Here is a 17,881-nt window from a genome sequence, read left to right on the forward strand (position 1 = left end):
CAACATGGGTGCAATGGGGCTTTGCAGACCCCTCCCCATGCCCCTTGCACCGCTCATCCACCGTGGATCAGACTCTCGACCCTTTTACTGAGCCAGGAGTGGGGCTCAGTAAAACTCAAGTCTGTGCCTAACCAGGGCCAGCCCAAGCCCTCCTCTAACACGCTGTTACTGAGGTGCTGAGAGGGACTGGGGTACAGGAAGGGCCATCACAAGCCTTGGGTGAACGGCTACGCTTGAAGGGTTCCACCCCTCTGGCACCGGCAAGTAGGCGAGCACAGGGTTTGGGCTGTCCTCCCCCCGTTTGGGGGGACCCAGCATCTGCCGAGCTCCCAAGACATCTCCCTCGGCAGGGCTCTGGCAGACAGAGGGTTAAAAGGCTGCAGCCCAGGCAGGAGTGGAGCAGGAGGGATTTGGGATAAGAGCCTCTCCGCAGGCAGGCAGCCCCGTGCCCCCTCCGCTGCCCCAGGGGCGCCTCCGGCCCCTTGGCCGGTGTGGCCCCGCCATCTCCTGGCTGGCCTGGGCACTGCGCGGCCGGGGAGGGACAAATCGCACAGGGAAATCCCGCTACGGGCTGTAGGACACCCGTCCCCGTGGGGAATGTGGACTCTGTGCCCCTCGCCCGCTCACCTGGCCCGGGCCTCTCCTCCTCCTCCTCCTCCTCCACATCACCAGATTATGCAATGCCAATATGTGCCATGATCCCAGGTTTGAGACATCACCAGGTACCACCAGACATCACTGGGTACCACCGGGTATCATTTGGTACCAGTGAACATCAGGTACCACCAGACATCACTGGGTACCACCAGATATCACTCGGGTACCACTGCCCACCACCACATGCCACAGGACATCCACTGGTACCACTGACCATCACTTTGCCACCAGCACTGCTGGCATCCCCAGTCATGTGTGACACATGGGGAAGGACCTTACAGGATCTTCCTCTGCAGACCCCAAATTGGGGTGCACAAGCCCAAGCCCATCCAGCCCCAAGACCCATAGGGAGCTGGCCCCCAGCCCTGGCTTTTCCCACATTCCTGGTTAGAGAGGCTCTAGCTCAGGCAAAAGCTCATCCCAGGCAGATTTGGGCTGGAAATCACCAATCTGAGCAGGTCAGACCCATTCTTCTCACTCCAGTCAAACCTTCATCTCAAACACCTTCTCCACAAGTGCCTACAGAGCAGGCTGGCCAGTTTAAAAGCCCCTAAACAGGCCCTGGAAACAATAGCAAAACCAGCTCAGCTCCTGTCTCCACCCAAACCATTCCAACATTTTGCTGCTTAGAGAAAAATAGCCCTTTAAAACTCCAAAATTTTATTTTATTTCAACCCCTCATGGGCAAAAAACATCAAGTGCCACAAGTTTTTCCAGGCCAAAATATATTCTCACCCACACCGTCTCTTGAGCCAACCTACAGGAGCACCAACAACGCAAGGAAGGACAACTTAAATACACCCACAGACAAATCCAACCCCTCCCAGCCCTGACAGCCCTACACCAAAGGGGAAACCCGGATAAATACACTGCAAAAATTACAGATATTTAATAAAGAATGGCACAATTAAAAGCCCTATCCTACCCCATGTCCCAGGGCTTGTCCCAAGCTGTTTCCCAAGCTCCTCTCTGCAGGTCATTGCCTCCCCCAGGAATACCTCTTCCCAGTACATTCCAGTTTTGATACTGCCAGCACCAGTAACTCCAAGAGGCTGGAGGGAGCTGGTGTGGACTGGGGCAGAGGGGCTGCAGCCCCTCAGGGAATATGGCTCCATGTCCTGGCCAGAGATTTGCCGGAGCCACGTGAGCTTCAGTCTTCCCTCACCCAAAGGTAACTTCAGCTTTGCTGCCTCAATGGTATTTTAAGGATATTCCAGCCATGGTGGGGAAAATGCCACTGGAAATGACCTGTTGTGACCATGAAGAACCGGTTTAACTGAGGAGCAACTGGAGTGACCCCAAACCATGACACAGCACATTCTGGGCAGAAGTTTCTCGGCCACCCAAGGGCACCCCTAACTCATGCGGGGCACCCAAAGGCACCCCCAGTACACCAGCATCCCCAGAGTGGTGGGGGGTTATGGTGGGAAGTGTCGGTGCCCCATGGATTTATTGGGGAATGCTGGAACGGGCCTGGATGGATCACAGGGCACTCTCAGAGCCCAGTGAGGTGACAACCAACCCAGGACAGTGCAGAGAAGCCACACAGAGTGAGCAACACAAGGCCTCCTCTCGCCCCCATCCTCAGAAAACCCTGCTCCCCAACATACCCAATCTCTCTAGTCACCCCACAGAGATCCCACATGCTCAGGACACAAGTGGCCAGAGGGAACAAAGGCAATGGGGACTGGGGGGACACTCAGTGCTTCAGCAGGTCTCCCAGGTCGTATGTCTCAAAGAGGTCTGTGACACCCTCGCCCTCAAGTGCCCAGAGATAATCATCCTGTTCCAAGGGGGGCGAGAAGGTAACGAAAGGTCCCAAGTCCAGGTGGGAAGGGGTGCAGGGCAGCTGGTCCTCTGTCTGCTGCAGAAGGTGGGCAGGGGAGCCCAGGAGCCCAGGCTCCATCTCCAGCAGTGAGCTGGGTCCCCCCTGAATGGGGAGAGGCAGAGATAGGGGTGAGAGAGGAGTTCCTGTGCCCCCCCAGCTCTGGGAGAGGGGGTGGGGTGGCTGTGTGGCTGATGGGGAGCTGTTCATCAGGCAAAGGGGTATGGAGTGGTCCTGTGGGGAGGTAGCAGCAGAGGGAACAGGGTGGTCCTTGGTGGGGCTTTCTTCCGTGATCTCCTCTGGGCAGAGGTATACCTCGATGGGGCCATTGGTGCTCTTCAGGTAAAGCTGGAAGTTCTCCTGGGAGGGCAGAGTAAGGCTCAGAGAAGGGGCACCCAGAAGGTCACCCATATCCCACTCCACTAGCCCCAATCCATGAGGGATCCAGTTGGGACATTGCAACCCTTGAAGGACCAGCTCAGGGTCCAACAGCCCCATGGAGACACCCCAAAACCACCCAGGGTCATGCTGAGCTGTGTCCTTGGGACACTCCAGAGGGACCCATCGAGTGTGGCATGGATCCAGCAGCACCCACACACACCTGGCTGAAGTCTGGCACCTCCAGCTGTGTCTCAGGGGGAGCCTTCACAGCAATCACTGTCTGCTCCTGGAAGCTGCTGATGGCACGAAGGTCCTGGTAGGTGACATATGCCAGCGTGGACAGGGACGAGGTATAGGAAAAGGAGGGGCTGCAAGCAGGACATAACCCTCACATCCCTCCAAACACCCCCAAGCCCAGGGGAATCCAACTGGAGAAGAAGGGGCGCAGAGAGATGCCCACCAAGACCCTGCCCTCCCTCCCATCTCCCTCAGCAAGGATATCTCTGATTGGTCTCACTGTCAGCCAGCTGCTGGATCTGCAGGGCACAGTCCTGCATGAGCTGGTCCAGCATCCTCTCTGTCCTAGCCAGTTCGGCCAGTTCCCCACGCAGCACTTGTTGCTTCACCACCGTTGCTACATCCTCAAAGATCCCCGTCCCCCTGCCAATGAAGAGGGCATCTGAGTGATGGCACAGCACAGCCTACATGTCCCCAGGCCACGTGTCTCCCACCCTGCCCCATCCCTGTGTCCCGTCACTTACATCCACTGGATGTGGTTCTTGGATTTCTTGCGGATGAGCTGGATGCCTTCCAGCACGTTGGTGATGTCGTAGATGCGACGTTTCTGGACCTCCAGCACCTCAGCAGCCTGGTTCAGATCCACAACACCGTCAGGAGACTCATTCAGCAAACGGATGAATTTTTTGGTGAGCAGCCCGAGTGAGGTGTCGTAGCGAGTCTTCTCCCCAGGAGATCTGGGGGCTGTGGGGAAACAAGAGACCCCCCCCCACCCCATCCTCTCCTTAATTTGGGATGTGGGATGGAGGTGACGTGGGGCTAGACGTGAGACACCATGTTTTCTTTTCTTTAGTGTCGGATCTGGAACAGAGATTACATAGGGTTGGAGACAAGAGATCTCCCCACTCTCTCCTTAGCCAGGTCCATGGGACAGAGGTATCACTGGAATGGACTTGAGAGACCCTCCCCATCCTCTCCTTCGTGTGGGATATGGGCTGGAGGTGACATGAGGTAGTGCTAGAGGGGACATGGTTCTAAGAGGGAAGAGAAGTGGGGTCTGCTCCCCCCAGCTTCCCCTGCCCCATCTTACCCCACATCACTTACTCCTGGGGCTGGGAACCTGTCCCAGTGTCCAGCCCTTCCCCTTGGGCGTGCGAAATTCAGGGCCCTCCAGGTCCAGCTTCCTCTTGGCCTGGAGCACGAGAGAAAACCCTGCATTGTGGCCAAGCCAGACATCCCTCTGAGTTCCCCAGATCCCCCGGGGGCCATCAGCCAAGCCTTGGGTGCCACATCCTGGGGTGGGGGAATCCTGCAAGAGGCTCATCCAGTTGCAATACTCCTTCTGGGAAGGGGCACAGCAGCACCCAGCAATGTGAGAGGCCACTGGGAGAACTGGATGGAGAGGAGATGAGGGGTCCCGTCACCCCCCAGGACTTCCTGAACACCCTGGCAGTCACAGGGAACCCACCGGGATTCCCCCTCACCCCCAGCTCCTGGCAGGGCTCCACAGGCTGACCCCTGGGAATGCAGTGGCTCCAAAGCCAGATTCTCACCCTCCCACCCTGCCAGCTGGCCCACTGGGGTGTAGGATTTCACTTCCTCCCTCCCACAGGGTGATGGTTGAGGCAGCCAAGGGTACACAGCTGCCACCAGCACACCTGGGACCAGCCAGGTTCATGCCCCGAGGGACGCCTGGATGCCCTGGACACATGTACCCAGCTGGAGGGAAACTGTGGTGAGAGATATGCTGGGTTCTGGGAGCGGAGACAAACATGCCTGCTCCTGCTGTCTCCTCACCAGGGCAAGCAGCTCCTTGAAACCCCCAGCAAGGAACCCTGAGCAGCATTTGGACAGAAGGGACCCAGGGAAAAATGCAGCAGAGTAAACTCACAGGAGAACTGGAGGGTGTCACCAACCCTGCCGCCCCCCTCATCAATGCAAACAAACCCCCCAGATCCCTTCACACCCACAAACATGCACAGGGTGATTTGTGGGGGGAATGCTTTGGCTCAGCAGCAAAAAGCAGCCCCCCAGCCCCATCCCAACCCCCCACCAGTACCTGCTCCCAAGCCGGGCTGTCCCACAGGGTCCCCCCTAGTACATCCCGCATGGCACCCAGGTCCCTGTGCCGGCTCCGACGGCGGCTCCCTTGGGAGCACAGCGCACTTTGCAGGGAAGGGTTGGGCACCTCGGCCGCGTTCCCATCCGAGGGGGCTGGCAGGAGAGGCGCCAGGGGCTGTTTTCCTCCCCCCGAGGGAGCCAGGTTGGTCCTGAGCTCCTGTGGGAATCTGTTCCCTCCCACCCTTCTCTGAGCAGGTTTTTCCCAGTGAACTTGCCTCCAACCCCAGCCTCGTGCCCCCGGATCTGCCCCGGAGCTGCCGGCACCACAGCGGTGAATGCCAAGCACATGGGAAACACCTGCCTCATGTAAGACCCCATCCATCCCATGGCTGTAAGGGAGATCAGCTGCACCCCACCTACCCCAAGCAATGGGGAAACTGAGGCACAGAGCAACCCACGGCAGGTCCTGGTGTTTACACACACCTCCAAAGCCCCCGAATCCCCCTTCCCCATGTGTAGGAGGGGATAAAAGGGGACCCCTGCTTCCCCAGGTGCAGTTTTGGGGGGTGGAGGGCTCAGACAGCGGCAGGACCCTGAGTTCTGGCACCCACCAGCAAGGGACAATGGACAAGGGGCTCCCTCCTGTGACCCAGCTGCCATCCCCTGAGCCGGACAGGATTAGGCACACAACAGCTGAGTGGGGCACAGCAAGGGGCTGCCAGCACCCTACCAGCACTGGGGGAAGGAGGGGATGAGATGAACCAGAGGAGGTAGCAGAGCAGGGACCAAACCCAAAGATCCCCTTCCCAGGACATAGCAGGACCACCCCACGCCACTTGCCAGCCCCCAGCCATGGCTCCCCAGGACGTGGGAACACACTATCTACTTGCAATATGGTGGTGGGGGTGGGAAATCAGGCTTGACCCCAAAATTTCAGGTGTATATAAGGCAGTGAGGGGGTAGGCTGGGCCCCCTGCCAGCTCTGTCTGCCAAGCAGCCCTGAGCCCAGCCCTGGAGCCAGGGGCTACACCCTGCACCCAGCCCAAGCATCAGAGCACCCCTCAGCCCCCCCGCAGAGAGCTGCTCCTGCCAACCCTCCCTTCCAGCAGCATCCGCTGCCTTCTCTGGGCTTGCCCGGGCTCTGCCCGGCCCTTTACGGGGCTCCCCCTAGTTCCCCCTTTTACCAGGCCCACCGCCCCCACGGGGCGTGGGAACGCAGCGCCTGGGGCTGGGCGCTTGGGGCGGGCGGGGAGCCAAGGGGCACTGCGGGATGCTGCTGCTGGCTCGTGCTAAGGGGCTGCTGTGGGGTCAGACCCCAACAGGTGCAGCCCCCACTGCCTTGGGGCGGCTGAGGGCTAGTAGTCCACGAGATGCAGACAGGGGAATGGAGGCTGATCCCAGATTTGGGAGACAGTGAGACCACCCTGCACTGGGGAGGAAGACCGTAGCCTCACCCCAAGTACTGCTTCCTACTCTGGGGTGCAGCCAACATTTGCATCCCTTCCAACAGCCCCATCCCAGGAGATGTTCCCCAGTAGAGAGGAGCTGGCTTTAAAAGCCATAGCCAAACAAGCCCCTCTCCAAGGGCACACTACTTCCCTACAATCTCTAACCCTCCCCACAAAATCCCCCCTGTTGCCCATGCAGAAAACACTTTGATGGTATCAAGGTGGGATGGGATTATGCCACCCCTGTAGAATCTGGGGTGCTGCTGAGCAGGTTCTCCCATAACCAAGCACCCACAGGGGCTGCCAGCCTTGGGTGCTCTTTGCATGGACGGCTCAGCCCTGCCAGCTCGTTCAGAACCACAGAGGACTCTTGTCCCTATTCAGGGTGGGGAGCTGGGATCCCACGGCAGAAACACCCCTCCCTCCAGTGCTCTTGCATAGTCCTAAATCCCTATGGAGACCATAGGTGGGCAAATGCTGATGATGGGATTGGCATGGGCTAAAACCACTCCAAAATACACATTTTTCCCTGGAGGAAAACACATTTAATTACTCCAGAACCCTCAAATTGGAGAGTATGGGAAATTTAAGGCTTTTTTGGATGGTGAGAGAAAACTCATTCTGCTTTCCCGCAGGGTGATAGGCTCCTCCATGTGATCTCAGATCACTCATGTGGCACAAAGCCGGTAGGAGCGGCCACAATTGCCCTGCTTGGGAACTGGGAGGAAACGCTGGTATCTGATTGCCTCGGCTCTGCACACAAAGGTTGTGCCATAAACAGGGTGTGAGCGGCAGGAACCCCAGCTGTCAGGGCTGGAAATAATATCTTCAGCACCACGAACGGGATAATGGCAGCGGGAAATGGGGAGAGGTGGGAATGCCTCTTGCAAGCCACCAAGGGGGGAAGAGAGGAGCAAGTCATGTCCTCAATTGTCACACGAGCCTGCAGACCCTGTTCTAGGGACCGTTGCAGGCAGCAGCATGCGGAACATCTCCTTGTGTGGGTGATGAGGGTGGTAATGACAAAGAGGCCATTAGCCCAAAACCTCTTAACCCCAGATGTCACTTAAGGACAAGCACTTCATGTTATCTTTTTATAACACTTCATGTCCCCAGGTGTACCATAAGACCACCCCAACCTCTCCAGCCACATTTAGGGGACAGCAGCAGGAAGGAGCACCCTGAGCACTGGAGTGGGTGATGATGATGACGACAAAGGGGCCACTAGCCCAAAACCAGCTCTGCACATCCACAGAAATTGTATTGGGAGTATGTGGGGTGTTTTTAAGGGAAAGGTAGCAATGATGGTGTCTTCTTAAACAACAGATCCTGGCAGTGCAGGATGTATCATGTGGTTCGGAGACAAAGAGGCTAGAGAGGAGACAGGTGGTCCCAAAGTCCCTCAGGATGGGACTCTAAACAGCCGCATCCAGCCCCCCAACCATGGCACAAAGGGGGAAGCAAAGAGACTCCCTCTCCCTCTGCAGTGGCAATGTCCCCAGCTGGCACCAAGCATCAGGGATTGGGAAGGGGGAGAGGGGGGAGGAGAGGAATAAATAAATAAATTAAGCTTTGGGAACACTAAATCAGTGTTAGCAGGGTCTGGGATCCCTCCCAGGACCGAGGAAAACAGAGGCTCACAGTAAGGGCTGGATGTGTGCCCAGGCTGAAGCAGGCAGGAATTAAATGCCAGCTGCTGGCAGGGCCGCCGCCACTGCCAACTCCTCCGGGAGCAGGGACAGGCTGGGTAGAGCTTCCCGTGTGCCCTGACAATGGGCATGGGGCCAGCACCCGACTTGTGCCTCACTTTCCCTGCTAGGGGTAGCTTTGTAGCTTAGTGTTGGGCTTTATAAACAGAGCTGTGACCCCACAGCTTGGCGGCAGGGATATGGGACAGCAACCCTCTACACAACTCCCAGCATCAGGGTCTGAGCTATAAAGCCTTGAGGTGATCCATGGTGGATGAGACCCCCTCCCCTAAAAACAGCTATTTCCAGCCCCACTGTAGCACGGGAAGGAACAAAGGTTAGACAGCGCCCCTGTTCCCCGTCACCTCACCTCCCCGGGTGATGGGTCACAGCCCTAAAGTGGGGAGAGCCAGTGGGCAGGGGGGTGCCTGTACCCATTCCTCATTTCCCCACCATAGAAAGGGCTTCTCAAAGGGCCTGGGATTGCTGACCGGGTGTTGAGGCACAACCTGGACTTTTTGCAAGCTGGAGAGAGGAAATGAGGCCGAAAAAGGCCAAAAAGTGGAAGCTGGAGCCGCAGGCACGCAGGGGCGAAGGGAAGTTGAGAAACATCTGAGCCATTTCACTGCGACTTCTGATTTCAGACCTCACCCTCCCCCACTCCCAGAAAGACACATTAGAGGGTGCAGATTCCAATATAAGCTGCAAAATATGGGAGGCGGATGTACATGCTGAGGTCACCCACCCTTTGCTCCCCACCCAGCACCATCGCCAACCTCCCGTGCCCCTGAAGCAATACCCGAGGAAGAGACGGGATGCAGGTATCTTACCGGCAGCCGTCCCGCCGAGGCTGAACAGAGGGTCCTGAGCTCGGGGCCTTGGGGGGTGTCACAGAGGCACCTGCCCTGTGAAGCGGGGGCACTGACAGCCGCTGGCGTGTTGACTTGGGTGAAACAGCCAGTGGATAACGGGGGTGTACCCAGGCTGGAAGCCCCCGGATCACAGGAGACCATCATTGACATGACCTTCTTCGGGTGTTGGTGGGGAGGGGGGGGCGGGAGGGCGGTACCCCCCCTCCCCGGGGCGGGGGACACTCCCCTGGGGAGCCGCAGCATTGCAAAGTCCTTTCTGAGAAGCCCGGCCCGGGGAGGGGGGTAAGAAGCACCCCGCGATTCCGTAGCCGGGAGTGGGGTCACAGTCTCAGCCGTGGCATTTTGGGAGAGTGGGGAGGCGTTCCGGCAGGCGGTGCCACCGGCCGGTCCCCAGATTCCCCCCGAAAAACCCGCAGAGAAGAACGCGGCGGCGATACCGCCGAAAACCGTGGAAAATTCGCTTTTGGCCCCAAAAATCTGCCGCACTGGGCCCGTATGGGGCCGGGGCGAGCGGAGAGCGGCCCCGTCTGGGCCGGGACCCCCGTGCCCGGCTCCACTCTCGCCCGATCGCGCCCGGCCCCGAGCACTTCTTTTCTTTTTTTTTTTTTTTTTCCGGTTTTTTTTTTTTAAGCGCCAAAACCCGTACCGCGAAATTCGGAATTCGCGCGGAAAACGCCGCGCGCTGATTGGCTGGCGCCGCCCTGGCCCCGCCTCTTGGCGCCGCGCGGGGAGGGGCGTCACAGCGGCGGCGGTGGGCGGGGCCACGTATGCAAATGAGGGGCGGGTCCTTCTTGAGCCCACCCGGTGGGGGTGGGGGCGCTGTTTTGGGTTGGGGGGCTTTTGCGCGGGGATCCGGACTATTTAGTATTGTTACTTGTTTATTATCGTTATTTATTATCGTTATTTTTTAGAAGATAACCCCCCCTATCAATCTGGTGGGGCCTAACCTGGGGGCTGTGATCCTCCAACCCCGTCATCCCGCATTCCTCATCATCCTTTTATCTTCATCAAGCCCCAGTCCTCATCTTATCATCCTCATCACACCCTTCCCGTCATTCCCCCACCCCTATCCCCAGTTACAGCAGCCCAGGGTAGGGGAGAGGGAGCTGCATCTTTTTAAAATAAAAATTTTGGCTTCCACCAACCAGAGGCTGTCTGGCACCTCCCCACGCTGCAGACAGGGGACAGTGCTGTTGGGGGAGGGCAGGGATCTCAGAGGGGTCAGCATGAGGAGATTTGGCCCTTGGTTCACTCTTAGTTCATTCAACCTGCCACACATTGCTCCACATGCATCCCACGCATGTCCTTGGAATGCACCAGGTCTTTCTAACAGAGTGGAGGGAGAAAAAGAGCATAAGGGCACCCAAGCTAGCCTGGGTATTTCAGAGTGCAGCAGTAACAGGAATCATCAAGGCAATGGCAAACCCCTGAGCGAGGGCAACTCTGACCCTTACTGGCACCAGTAAAAGGCCACCACAGCCACTGACACAGGCCAGGGTCACTGAGACAGGCCAGGCTTTAATTTTGCTGAGGCCACCAAGCCACAGCAGTTGGTTTCTCTTTGTCCCTTGGCTCCTCTCCATCACGTTGTTCATCTCTGTCCCTTGGCTCCTCTCCATTCCCTGATCCCTCTCCATTCCCTGGTTGCCTCTGTCCATTCATTGCTCCCCATTGTTCTCTCCATCACTCTCCTCTTCAGGAAGAGCCAACTCCATGCTCAGGTCTGGGATAAGGATAATCATGTGCAGAGGTGGACTTTCGTGTGAAGAAGCCTCCTGGAATACAGACAGATGGCCTCTGCTGTGGATGAGGAAGGACACCAGACCTCCAGACTCCAACTCAGCTGGGAGAGACACCCAGAAGTGTGCCAGGAGCCTTGGATCAAGGGGAGACATTTGCCTCCCACCATGTGAGACTTTGAGGCAGAACAAAAGGCCTGGCAGCAGCGATGCTACCCCAGCTGGGCAACCCCTGTGCCAGGAGTGTGGCTGAACCTGGCAAATCAATCCACCCAGACCTTCTTCTTCCTCTCTGTGGGAAGAAGGCAACTGCTGTCTCCATCCCAGTGCACAAAGACAAGGCCATGCCCGGCAGAGTGGATAAATTTGTGTCAATTGCCTGACTTGGGCTCGCTCCAGTGGGTGACCCTTGGGATAAGGACATTGGAGTATGGGGAGGGCCTGGCAGCTTGCGTCCTGAACTCCTCCAGTTTGGACAAAGCAGAGGTGACATCCCCACATGTTGTTAGTGTGACCTCACTAGGGTAAGGACTGACCCAGAAGGTGGGAAAACTTGTTGGTCCTCATCCCCTCAGCCACTGCATCTCTGCCCAAACCATGAAGGCACCACCAGAAGCTTACGAGTACAGCCCCCACACCATTGTTCACCTCAGGATCTGGAAAATCTTTTGCATATTCAGCTTGGAGATGAGGGACCTCATCAGGATGTAGAGCACAAGGAGGGTATAGTCAACCCCAGAAGCAGGGGGCTGATGAAGCTGGGCTGTGGACCCCAAATGAGATCCCATCCCCTAATGCTCCTCCCCAAGGAACATTCCCAGGAGAGAGGTGTACAAGGGGTGCTGATGCCCTGTGGCTCCGCCCAGGATGGGAGGAACAACTGTCCCGGGAGCCTGTGACGGGCCACAGGTAGCCAGCAGCCTCCACAGCCCAATGGCACACATTCCTGTGCCTGGAAAGGGAGCAACAGAGGAGGTCCCAGTCCCTTCTGGAAGGGCACCAGAGAAGGTCCTGGTCCTTCACAAGGGGAACACCAGAGGACATCCCCATTCTTGCCGGGATAGGCATCGGGGGAAATCTTGGTCGTTTCCAAGGGTACACCAGAGGAAATCTGAAATCCCAGTTCTTCCCGAGGGGAGAACCTTCCCGGTGAGTCGGGCTCTTCTTCCTCCGTCCTGGAGACGGCAGCAGCGAGTCGCGGCCGCGGAGCCCGGACCGCTCCGGCTCCACCCACGTCGTCCCTGCAGATTTTGGGGCGTGCGCGGAGCCTCTGTGCCACCGTGGGACAAAGCCCCGATGTAACTGTGCGAGAGGGAAGACAAGGGCTGACAGGAGCAAGCGAGTTGGCTACCACGGCGGAGGGTGGTCTCCACGGGGGTGGGGAGGGAGCAGGAATAGCTTTCTCTGATTCCACAGCATCTCTGGGAGTTCCAACCAAGGGCGTGCTGAGGCCCTACACAGGTTGGTTTGCAGGATGAGCCCTCCTGTGCATACACGCACACGTGTGTAAGTGCACACAGGCATGTATACATGCACACACCACATACATATGTGTGCACGTATTTTAAGTGTGCGCAGACCGGTGTCAGTGCCTGTAGGCATATTGTAAGTATACATGGGCATGGGTGTAAATGCGTGTGAGTGTGCCCAGACACATATCAGCATCTGAACACACGTGTGTGAGTGCAGATAGCTGTGTGTAACCGAAAACAGTCATGTATGCATATCTGCCCGTGTGAGCGTGCACGTGTCACTGTTTGTAAACACGTGTGTACGTGCACACAGGTGTGTGCAAATGCACAGTCGTGCGTGCATACATGCACACACACGTGAATATGCTCATACCACACGTGTGTATGTGAGTACACATGTGTGTGTGCATACCACACGTGTCAGTGGGTGTATGTGAGTACATATGTGCGTGTGCATACCACACGTGTGTATGTGAGTACACATGTGCGTGAGCGCGCCTGGCCAAGGTCACGCGTGTGCGCGCAGCGTGTGTGTCAGCGCTGGCGGGGAGCCGGGCGGGGGGGCCGGGGCCAGGCCTTGGCCGGGGCAGCAGCGGGAGGAGGAGGAGGAGGAGGAGGAGGAGGAGAAGGAGGAGGAGGGAAGTGCGGCTCAGACAGCGCGGCGCCAGCAAACACCTGCAAACAGCTCCGGGCACACAATGGCAAATACAGGTGGGAACCGCCGCCTCCGTCAGCGCAGCGATTGCATCAGACTGCGGCGCTTGCCAAGAGGCGAACGAGCCGGATCACGGGCCACCGGCACCGCAGCTCGACCTTCACCACTCCTCCTCCCCGGTATTAGTTTTTTCCCCTCTTCACCCCCTTTTCTGCACCCCTGCAGTGTAGCTGTGGTGGTAAAAGTAACGCCGGACTTACTCCGCCAGGAGCATTTTTCTCGTTCCAGCTGTTCTCCCTGAGGTAAATCTCGGCCCCTGTGGCTATTTTTAGCTGCGTGTTTTTCCCGTTTTCTTTACTTATTTTTTTTTAATCAGGGTTTTCCAGGAAAACATCGGCATCCCACAACAGCCAAGGTAAATCTGCTGCATGGGGTAAATCTTCGCCCCGAGGTAAATCCCATCTGCCCCACGGGGTAAATCATCTCATCAGCCCCCTGAGGTAAATCCCAGTCCCAGCAGTTTTTTTAGGATTTTTTAGTGGGTTGTGGTTTTTTGTTTGGTTGGTTGGTTTTTTTTGTTGTTTTTTTTTTTTTTTTTTTTTTTTTTTTTTTTGACAGGGGTTTCAAAGAAAGCACTGGCAACTGACGACCCAGTCCAGGGAGCCAGTGAGGTCTGAGCAAGGCTTGTGCCAGAGTCTGGGAATGTCGGGGTAGCTGCTCTGGGCAAGATGCCGGGATCCATCCACCACGGGGGAGGAGGTAACGGCCCTGGGAGGCTTCTTGGGAACTAGAACCGAACCTGCAGCCTGCCGAGCCCCGACAACCCCTGGCCTCGGGAATCCCCTGCCCTGATCCCTGAGAGGGGACAGGGGCACGGTCCACCTCCACTCCCTGGGGACTGGAGTCCCCCTCCACCTCCCCAGTGTCGTTTCCACCCAAAAAGCCCCAGCAGGACTGTTTTTTTCCCACCCCATCAGTGCCTAGCCCCACTTCTCCCAGTAACTCCAGTCCCAAAGTAGGCTCATTAGTGCTCCCACGAGTCCAGGATTTCCATCACCATTATCTCTGATGAGGGACCCCTTAGGACCTGGGACGGAGTGCTCACACTGCAAGAAGCTCCACCTTCCAGGTACCGAGACTCATCCCTGTCCCCTGGCTCATGCCCAGGATGCTTTTCCCACCCATCCCACTTAATTCCCTTTGGCACATCAACACTGGCACACAGCTGGAGGACCATGACACCGGGGTGAATGTGGGGACACTCACCCGTAACCCCCCTCTTGCCTTTTCCTTCAGAGCCAAAAGCCAGTGGAGATGGCAAAAGCTTATTTTTAGCTGTGACCATAACAGCAGTTCTGTTCCCAGATGCAGTGGTTTCTGGATGGACACCTTCACCTGCCTCTCACCATGCCGGGACAGCCCGTGTCACTGCATCCTACCCCACCCAGAGGTGCGGAGGATACCCTGCCCTGGGACATCGAGCTGGGAGGAGGGAGGAAAGTTCCCAGGGGCTGGTGATCCACTTGTACCAGGTGGTGCTTTTCGGAAACTCCACGTGCTGCTTTTCTCTGTGGAAATGCCCATGGACAAGACACGTTTGGCAGGTGCCAGCTGCACCCCAAGCTCCTGTTTTCTGTCATTGGGATAGAGGCTGAAGCCAGTGTGTGTGGGTGAAGCTTTGTATGACTGTGCTCCGAGACCCTTGTGTCTTCTTCCTCCTCCTCTTCCCATTATGCAGCCCTTAACCCATTGCCCCTGGATGCTGCAGCACCCTAGGGACACCCCAATGCCACGGGGCAGAACCCACATCATGCCTGGCTAAGCCCATGGCAGCAAAACCAGAGCCCAGCACAGGGAATAAAGATGATGGTGCTACAGGTGGGGGTGAAGTCAATTTAACTTCATCCTAGGCAGGCCAGCACCTTCCCCAGGGAGCATGATCTGGCTCCACAGCTGAGCCAGCCCGGGGTCACATCTGTTCTGCACCTAGGCCAAAGGGAAACCGCAGCATTACCCAAGGGAAGGGAAAAGCATTTTTGCTCCCAACACCTCTTCCCTGCAGTGTTGACTCCAAGGAGATCAGGCCAAGCAGGGACTGCTCTCTCAATACTACCTGGGGCAGCAAAAGCAGTCCAGAAACTCCTCTACCCCTATGGAGTATATCCTGGCGGAGCAGCATCACCCCTTCCAGCGCAGCAGCTCAAATCCAGCATCAGGGCACCTAGCAGCTCATTTCCACATGGCTAAAAGTGGAAAAAAGTGTATTTTCCCCTTCTTCCCAGGGCTCCAGCTACACCTCTAGATGGTCCCTGGGGCTCAGCATCTCATCTTCACTCCTTCCATATCAGATGAGCACAGCAGCACACAAAATAGCTGGCAGCCCAGGGTTAATTCCTCCCATACCTGAGCTGACATTTCTATTACACAATTATGGAGATTCCTACAGTAACCCTAGAAGTTCCCATCGAAGTCTGGGAGGCTCCCACTGCCCAGGGGGTTTTCCCACTCAGAGGTGCACCCCAGCTCCCTCCATCCCAGTGATGAAGGATAAAAACCAATCAAAATTATATTGACTTTTATTATGCAAAAATGGTAACTTTTATAAAAAGTTTATAAAGCAAGTACAAGACATGTTCGCAGAAAATCACCTTCCTGCACAAAAGGTACAAAAAGTTATACTCTAGTATAGAGCTCCACAATACACGAGGCCACAGCCCCAGAGTTTAGTTCATAATCGAGGATGTTTGTCCCCCCGCCCCAAAGCCCCCTAAATCCCACCCCGCCATCTCATTAAACACCTTTAAAAAAAAGGACTCGCTGCTATAATCCAAAAATATACAGACAACCTGCGCTTCATCATCAGTCTATCATTAAAAGTATCTCATGTGAATTGGGGTCCCAAGGTGGGATGCTGGCAGAGGAAGGCGGGGGGTCGGAACCAGCCGCTCCCCACTGGCGGTGCCGGGGCCCGGGGGAGGCGATGCGGGGCCCGGGGGAGGCGATGCGGGCCCGGGGGAGGCGATGCGGGCCCGGGGGAGGCGATGCGGGGCCCGGGGGAGGCGATGCGGGCCCGGGGGAGGCGATGCGGGCCCGGGGGAGGCGATGCGGGCCCGCAGGTCACAGACAGCCCGGCGCCACGGAGGAAGCTGCTATTTACCTCCGGCTGATAACGAACCAGGAACCGACGCTCGCTGCTCTGTTTGCTAATTGGCACCGGGAGGTGAGAGAACAGAGGGGGAGGGAGGAGAAAAAAATAATAGTGGTAATTAGTTTGGTGGTAAGTGGAGCTGGGGATGGAAATTTGGGGAGAGAGGTTGGGAGCCAGGAAACTAAGTTCTTCGGGACTGTATCTGGCTCCCGCTTGGAGATGCTGAGGGTGGGTTGGTGCTGGTTGGGACTGGGGTTCAGGTAAGAGATTGGGGGGGATTGCAGAAAGGGGGAGCACCGGTCTGCGTTATTTGGATCGGTATCGATGGTGGGTCGGGGAGGTCGACTGAGGTGCAGGTGGGGAAAAACTGGGGTGCGACGGGAAATTAGGGAGAGGGGAGCATAAGTTGCTGGGGGTCGGTCCCCCAGGGATTTTGATGCTGGAGGGCAGGAGGGGGCCCCGAGATGCCGCCTGGGGTGTGGGCATATGGGGAGGACTGGGCTGTGGATGGTGGTGGCGGTGGTAATTGGGGGCAACACTCACCTGGTGGAGGTGGCGTTAGTGACACAAACTTCTCTCGTCTTTGGTGCGGAGTTCTGAGGCGAGTTCAGCCGCCTGCGGAGAGAAAGAACAGGGCTTAAGATCACCCAGGGGGCTGGTGGTTCCCAATCCTCCCCATTCCCCACCGTGACAGGACCCACCAACACACTCGGGGACCCAGCAGCACCCCCGCCCCGACTTGTTATCAGCTCCAACCTAACACATCCTCTCTCCCCAAATCGAGAAACCTAGCCCCCAGTCCGAAGAGACCCTTACCTTAAGGGAAAGTAGGGTGGCCTCGGAGGAGGGATCGCGGCCCTTGGACCCCTCCTCCAGCACGATCTGGAGGTCGAAGATGTAGTCTATGACGTGCTGCAGGATCTCCACCTGGCTCACCTTGGTGCCTTGAGGGATGCCCGGCACCAGCTCCCGCAATTTGGAATAGCAGTCGTTCATATCGTAGAGCAAGTTCATGGGCTCTTCCAAGGCCGGGCTCTTGTTGTGGCTGCCCCGGGCGATGGCTAAACTCTGCTCCGAGAGGCAGCAAACGGCCTCGTAGCAGCTCCGGACGGAGCGCACCGGGCTGATGGCTTTCATGGTGGGCTCACAGCAGCTCTGGGGATGCAGGACGGGGGGATGCCTCAGGGGCTGTCGCGGCAGCGGGGGTTTTGCTGGGACCTCTGAGACCAGACCGCCAAAGAGGGCAGCTCTGAGAGCTTTAACTCGCACCCTTTGGACCCCAAACTTCTGTACTTCGCTAGCAGACCGGAGAGGGTTTGGGAACGAGGGGGAAGCACACGCGCCGCCTTTATCTAGGCAGCGCCACTTGACCGCGCCCACTATATGCAAATTGTGAACAACACAACCCCCTTTTATGTAAAATAACCATTAATCTCTTCCCTTTTATGTAAACGAATCCCTAAACCCCGCCTCCGAGTCTCAATGAAGCATCAAACTCCGCCCCTACACGTAAATGAAGTCTTAAACCCCCATACCTCACTCCTCCCCCAGCCCCCCAGATTGACCCTTGATGGCCAGAGTGGCCCGACGGGGGATGACAGGACCACGAAAGTCCTCCTCCCAATTGGCCAGAATCCCCCCAAACATCTTGGGGATTATCCCCCCCCATACCCCTTCAACACCCTAGCACCCCCAAAC

The 17,881-nt window shown here is 57.1% G+C and overlaps 2 protein-coding genes and 1 long non-coding RNA gene across 4 annotated transcripts; 1 reads left to right on the forward strand and 2 right to left on the reverse strand.

Annotated features, from left to right (window-relative positions):
* Positions 1 to 1,300: 1,300 nt before the first annotated feature.
* On the reverse strand, positions 1,301 to 9,764 carry E2F2 (E2F transcription factor 2). Its single transcript, XM_030290476.4, has 6 exons — positions 9,128 to 9,764; positions 4,205 to 4,292; positions 3,625 to 3,844; positions 3,365 to 3,523; positions 3,084 to 3,198; positions 1,301 to 2,842 (listed from the first exon to the last, which is right to left on the reverse strand). Exons 1-6 carry the CDS (start codon positions 9,410 to 9,412, stop codon positions 2,357 to 2,359), a joined length of 1,353 nt encoding a protein of 450 aa, XP_030146336.4. The 5' UTR covers positions 9,413 to 9,764; the 3' UTR covers positions 1,301 to 2,356.
* Positions 9,765 to 12,862: 3,098 nt separating this feature from the next.
* Positions 12,863 to 15,892, forward strand: LOC105758793 (uncharacterized). The gene is made up of 5 exons (XR_012051847.1): positions 12,863 to 13,214; positions 13,304 to 13,337; positions 13,422 to 13,450; positions 14,401 to 14,485; positions 15,318 to 15,892. It is a non-coding gene; the product is annotated as an uncharacterized lncRNA (long non-coding RNA).
* On the reverse strand, positions 15,594 to 17,626 carry ID3 (inhibitor of DNA binding 3). Of its 2 annotated transcripts, none has more exons than XM_072917913.1 (3): positions 17,000 to 17,626; positions 16,727 to 16,798; positions 15,594 to 16,231 (listed from the first exon to the last, which is right to left on the reverse strand). In XM_072917913.1, the coding sequence occupies exons 1-2, from the start codon at positions 17,318 to 17,320 to the stop codon at positions 16,742 to 16,744; spliced, it is 378 nt and encodes a 125-aa protein (XP_072774014.1). In that variant the 5' UTR covers positions 17,321 to 17,626; the 3' UTR covers positions 15,594 to 16,231; positions 16,727 to 16,741. The 2 variants fall into 2 exon arrangements, with proteins under 2 accessions (XP_072774014.1, XP_030146347.1); XM_030290487.4 differs by having other exon boundaries at positions 15,594 to 16,238; positions 17,000 to 17,616.
* Between the last annotated feature and the right edge of the window lie 255 nt (positions 17,627 to 17,881).

The sequence above is a fragment of the Taeniopygia guttata genome, chromosome 23 (assembly GCF_048771995.1).
Source record: "Taeniopygia guttata chromosome 23, bTaeGut7.mat, whole genome shotgun sequence".
Taxonomy (NCBI): domain Eukaryota; kingdom Metazoa; phylum Chordata; class Aves; order Passeriformes; family Estrildidae; genus Taeniopygia; species Taeniopygia guttata.

Coding starts and splice junctions, on each gene's coding strand:
- ID3 (XM_072917913.1), bottom strand. CDS start 17,320: ATGAAAGCCATCAGCCCGGTGCGCTCCGTCCGGAGCTGCTACGAGGCC. Junction 16,799..16,999: donor CCACCCTACTTTCCCTTAAG/GTAAGGGTCTCT, acceptor TTCTCTCCGCAG/GCGGCTGAACTCGCCTCAGA.
- E2F2 (XM_030290476.4), bottom strand. CDS start 9,412: ATGCTGCGGCTCCCCAGGGGAGTGTCCCCCGCCCCGGGGAGGGGGGGT. Junction 3,524..3,624: donor AAGAACCACATCCAGTGGAT/GTAAGTGACGGG, acceptor CTTCATTGGCAG/GGGGACGGGGATCTTTGAGG. Junction 2,843..3,083: donor AGGTGCCAGACTTCAGCCAG/GTGTGTGTGGGT, acceptor CTGCCCTCCCAG/GAGAACTTCCAGCTTTACCT.